The 6,000-nt window shown below is 32.7% G+C and overlaps 2 protein-coding genes across 2 annotated transcripts; both read left to right on the plus strand.

The window, feature by feature from the left end:
* Positions 1-2,011: 2,011 nt before the first annotated feature.
* On the plus strand, positions 2,012-3,660 carry LOC113551024 (zinc finger MYM-type protein 1-like). The gene is made up of 3 exons (XM_026953017.1): positions 2,012-2,031; positions 2,873-3,487; positions 3,552-3,660. Exons 1-3 carry the CDS (start codon positions 2,012-2,014, stop codon positions 3,658-3,660), a joined length of 744 nt encoding a protein of 247 aa, XP_026808818.1.
* A 9-nt stretch (positions 3,661-3,669) lies between these two features.
* LOC113554508 lies at positions 3,670-4,858 on the plus strand. The gene is made up of 2 exons (XM_026958390.1): positions 3,670-4,470; positions 4,540-4,858. The coding sequence occupies exons 1-2, from the start codon at positions 3,726-3,728 to the stop codon at positions 4,824-4,826; spliced, it is 1,032 nt and encodes a 343-aa protein (XP_026814191.1). The 5' UTR covers positions 3,670-3,725; the 3' UTR covers positions 4,827-4,858.
* Positions 4,859-6,000: the final 1,142 nt, after the last annotated feature.

A 6,000-nucleotide genomic window follows, 5' to 3' on the forward strand; every position in this document is an offset into this window, starting at 1 on the left:
CTCCTCAGGACAACAGTGAATCCCTTTAAAATTAATTACTACCAATTTAAACTATTCTCAACAAATATATATTTATATGTTTAAAAAAAAAACCTTATGAACATAATTCAGTGGAATATAGATGGATTCTATAAACGCAATATAGACATTCAACGAATAATATCCGACTTTAATCCTAATATATTATGTTTCCAAGAACAAATTTAAAATTTTCGCAGTCAAGTCATATTAAACATTATAATGGATTTTTCAAAAATCGTATAAATCACGGCCGAGCAAGTGGCGGTGTAGCTATATTTATTAAGAATAATGTAGAAAGTAAAGAAATTAACCTTAATACACACCTCGAAGCCATAGTAATTACTGCAAAATTCCATAAACAAATATGTATACTTATTACATATACTTACCTAATAGCACTCCATTCACACAACAAGACCTAATGCTAATAACAACTCAACTACCCAAACCCTTTATTATCGTAGGAGACTTTAACAGTCGTAACACTCTATGGGGATCCATATACACCGATAATCGAGGCAAAACCATGGAACATTTTATAGATCACTCTGATCTAATACTTCTCAATAACGGTAACCCTATAAGACTCAATCCTATCAACGAGAATCTTTCTGTAATTGATCTTTCTATCGCTACCCCTACAATTGCGCCAGACATAGAATGGGACCCACTTACCTCTTATAATGGAAGCGACCATTGGCCAATAATACTTAAACTATCTCATCTAATTCTCCAACCTGAACCAATAAATAAATGGAGACTAAAAAATCCAAACTGGGAGCTTTTCTCTTCTCTTGTAGATCACGCACTACAAAATTCTCAGACTAATGAAGTAAATCTTATAACTCCGGACATAAATCAAAATAAAATTGATGAACTCGTCCTAAATCTAACAAACTCCATCATCGAAGCAGCCACCGTCGCAATAGGAAAATCCAACCGCCAATTAACCATAAAATAGTCCCTTGGTAGAAGGATGAGTGTAAAACATATATAAAAATTATGAAATAGCTTTAAATCGTTTTGAAAAAACCAGGTTACTAGCAGGCCATATTCTTTTAAAGAAAGCTCGAGCCGAATTCTAAAAAAAAATAAAACTTCCTCCTGGAATAATTTTACTTCAACTATCAATAACCATACTTATTCATCTACGCTCTGGAACAAAATTAGAGCATTCAAAGGCATATATACTACGAACATGAGAATATTCAAGTGGAATTATCATCAACTTGCGATATTGCTCAATCTTTTGCTAATTATTTCCAAGCTAATAGTAGCAATTCAAATTTCGATAATGATTTCGCCATATACAAAAGAGCCAAAGACGAATCCTTCAACATAAATTCATACATACGCAATAATAATAATGAGTATAATCTCCCGCTTACAATTGAAGAGCTACACTCTGAATTAGGCAACTGTTCCAGTAAAAGCCCAGGGCCTGATGATATCCCATATATTTTCATTAAAAACCTTTCAATATTCGCACTCAATAAAATACTTACAATCTACAACCTCATTTGGGTTCACGGAACACTTCCTATTAAATGGCACCAAGCAATAGTTATACCCATCCTAAAGGCAAATAAAAACAAATTTTAAATCAACAGCTACCGCCCAATTTCTCTCACTTGCACTCTTTGTAAACTACTGGAAAAAATTGTAAATAGGCGCCTTGTCTGGTATCTTGAAACGTCACATAAATTCATCAAACAACAATACGGTTTTCGTCGTCACCACTCAACACAATATGTTCTCGCTACTCTTCATACCAATATAAGCGAATCCATTAAGAAAAAACAACACACCATCCTTGTCGCCCTCGACCTGGAAAAAGCTTATGATATGGTCTGGGAAAATAGAGTAATTGATATTCTGTCCAGCTGGTCCATAGACGGTAACATGTTAAAATTCTTACATAACTTCCTCGCTGACCGAACAATTCAAGTCAAAGTCAATAATGTCCTCTCCGAACATACAGCAATAGAAAATGGACTTCAACAAGGATCGGTAATTAGTGTAACACTATTCCTAGTTGCCATCAATGATATCTTTAGCGACATACAAAAACCCGTGAAGCAGTGGCGAAGCGTCATAGGAGACAAAGAGACAATGTCTCCCCACTTAGAAATTAGAACACGGGACAAATAAATAATTATTATTTTGTTTTATACAATATTTAAAAATGTGAATTTTATTTTATATTATAAAATATTAAAATATATGATGTATGTTTCAGTATTTGTTAAAATCGGTTTTTCGTTATAAAGTTATAGAATTCTTAAAATAGATTAGATGCACGCGATACGGGCATACGGCGGCGATACAGCCGTGCGTACGTGTTGGCGATACGGGTCATTTCAAATACGGTATTATATCTAAATCTAAAAGACGTTGCGACGCATTGTCTCACAAATATAGGTGCGCGGGTACAAGGGAAATGTTAATGTGAGTGGGGATTACTATGTACTCGATGAGACAAGTCTCGCCGTTCGTAATTACCTCAATCCTCAATAAACGTCGCCGTCGCATTGTCACGCCGCGCAATCGTAATGTCGTACGACTGTTTTACAATATTTATTATTTCTTATTGTAATTGTAATTAATTGTCCTCGTAATTCATAATGGCTGACGATTTAATTAATTCCATTTTGGACGATGGAATTAATAATTATTCATACGAAAAAAAATATGAACTTAAAAATAAAAAACCATGTCCCTTATTGCATTTAACAATAGCTGACGGAAAAACAACTAGAAAATTTCAATTCGTGTGGTATTCAAAATATAAATGGCTTACTGGTAGTCAGGTAAGAAATAAACTATATTGTTTTTACTGCTTATTATTAAGAGGAGAGAAAACCTGGAGCAACGAAGGTGTGTCAAATATAAAAAATTTCGAACGAAAAGCAAACAAACATGCTATTTCTGAAAGGCATCTCGTTTGTCAGGAACAATTTAAGTTACTTGGTAAAAATATAATTGATCATGCACTATCGGAAGGGCGACGCTTGCAAGCCATAAAATATAATGAACAAGTTGGCATTAACCGTCGCATATTAGCTCGATTAATTCATGTTGTGTGTTATTTGGGGAAACAAGAGTTAGCTTTCCGAGGACACGATGAACGAAAAAGCTCATTAAGTAAGGGTAATTATTTAGAGCTATTAGAACTCTTATCGCAAGAAGAACAAATACTCAAAGAACATTTTTTGTCTAACTCTTTATTTAAAGGAACGTCTAGTGATGTGCAAAATGATTTAATTGCTTGTATTACAGATGTCGTAAATACTAAAATAATGAATGATTTAAAATGTGCAAATTTTGTGTCTATACAAGCCGACGAAACTACCGATGTATCGTGCAAATCACAAATGAGTATTATTTTAAGATACGTTGTTGACAACAACATTGAAGAGAGATTTATAGGTTTTTTTGATGTATCAAAAGATAAAAGTGCTGTTGGGCTCTCAAATATTTTATTGGCAGAAATAACCAAATGGAATATAAACGATAAAATTATATGTCAGACTTATGATGGAGCGGCCGTCATGGCTGGAAACCAAAATGGAGTCCAAGCCATTATTAAAAAAACTTATCCAAAAGCCCTATTTATTTACTGCTATGCCCATCAACTGAACCTAATTTTTTTACATGGGTCAAAAAATATTAAGTCCGTCCGTATTTTTATAAGCGACCTTACAATGTTTCACACATTTTTCAGTAGATCACCAAAACGAACTGAGCTGCTTCGGGAAAAAGGTTTTAAGTTGCCAAAAAGTTGTGAAACAAGGTGGAATTACCATTCAAGAGCAGCAGCTACTATAAGTACACATTTTAAAGAACTACAAAAAGCGATATCGTATGTAACAGAGGGGGAAGACTGGGATCCGATTTCTATAAGTACAGCGTATGGGTTACTGCATAAATTATCAAATCAAAAATTTGTGTATTTATTATGTCTGTTTCATCGAATATTTATATACTCGGATCATGTATTTTTAATACTTCAAACAAAATGCACTGCGGATGTACAAACTTGCATAAATGAAATAAAAAATTTATCTACACAATTATCAGCTATGAGAAATGACCAAAATACTATAACCGAGTGTTGCGAGTCTGCAATGGAATTGAATAACGAACTTCAATATACAGACAAAGATATAAATAGTCTCAAAAATCTGACGTATGAAATATTGGACTCAATAATTATCCAAACTGAAGTTCGATTTCAAGATTTTCACGTTTTGAAATTTATTGAGCTCGCAAACAACAATGAGTTTATTAATTACAAAAAACATTTTCCAATTGAGAAACTAAATCAACTACTAAAAGTTTTCCCAGGAGTATTCGAACAAGAGAGATTACAAAATGAATTAACAGTTATTTACAATGATAATAACAAACATCTTCCACCAAAAGAATTGCTGAATTATATTATTAAAGGTTGGTACATAATCATTATTATTTTTAAAATCTATGTATTTAATTATAATATAATCATATTTGTTTCAGCTGAGTTACAAGAAGTGTACGTAGAGCTTACAAAATTGTTACAATTAATTTTGTGTATTCCTGTAACAACGGCTTCTAGTGAAAGAAGTATGAGTACTTTAAAAAGAATCAAGACGTTTCTAAGAAATACAATGACACACGATAGATTCTCAAATTTGTGTACTATGGCTATCGAGAAGAAAATGTTGAGTGAATTAGCCACTGACCCAACATTTATTGACAATGTCATTGACTTATTTTCTAAGACAAAAAATAGAAAAATAGATTTAACGTATAAATTAACGTAAATTTGTTTTTAAACTTCATGTTAATGCGAGTTGCACATATACAGTTTATTATATTACATTTTATTTTGTTTTGTTGGTTATAATTTATAAATTATAATACATTTGTTTTATTACATCAAATATTATTATTTTGGAAGTTTTTAAATATAATTTAATTTTGTTTTTAGTTTTTGAACATTTATTTATTACCGTTTAGATAATGGCCATAGTTGCCGGGTTCAAGAAAAAAAGAGGGGGTCTAGGCGTATTAGTGCCATTTTTTTTTCAGTGTCTCCCCAACCAAAAACCTCAAGCCTCGCTACTGCCGTGAAGTATACTTTATTCGCAGATGATTGCAATATTTACTGTAGCGGAACCGAATCCCGGACCACCGTAGCTCATTTACAAAACTCCATAAACTTACTAACACGATGGTCCTCGAAATCCGGCTTTAAATTCTCACCATTAAAACCCAATGCATAATATTTAATAAAAAGAAAAATAACCTTTTACATCACATCTACATCAATAATATCCCAACAATATATACAGACAACATCTGTATACTTGGAATGATATTTGATAGCAAATTCTCGTGGACACCTCACCTCAAAAAACTTAAAATAAACTGCAATACCAAGATGAAAATCATAAAAACTCTCTCCCACCTTACATGGGGAGCTGAAAAAGATAGCCTACTTCTAATTTATAAAGCATTAATATTTTTACGAATGGATTACGGCTCTATAATATATAACTCAGCCAAACCAAACACCATACCTCAACCCAATTCATAATCAAGCAATTCGACTAGCTATAGGTGCTTTTCGTACAAGCCCCATAGATAGTATATTATGTATTTCAGGAGAACCTCCACTACAAATAAGAAGAAATAAAGAAATTTTTAAATATGTTACAAAAAAACTTAGGTATACTCACCAAGCAACATACCATCTATTCAATTCACCAACCCAAACAAGACAACCAAAAGATCCAGCAACAATTATGGAAACATATTTACGCATATGTACAGTCTCAAATTTCCATTTTAAAATCGAGACAACATCTCCATTTCTATCAACTCCATTCTGGCTGTATTATCCCAAGATTCACACCCAACTATCTCAACTGAATAAAAACTCAAATCCCCATTCCATTATCGCCTCATATTTCAGAGAAATTATAAGTTCAGATT

Source organism: Rhopalosiphum maidis, chromosome 2 (assembly GCF_003676215.2).
Source record: "Rhopalosiphum maidis isolate BTI-1 chromosome 2, ASM367621v3, whole genome shotgun sequence".
Lineage (NCBI taxonomy): Eukaryota > Metazoa > Arthropoda > Insecta > Hemiptera > Aphididae > Rhopalosiphum > Rhopalosiphum maidis.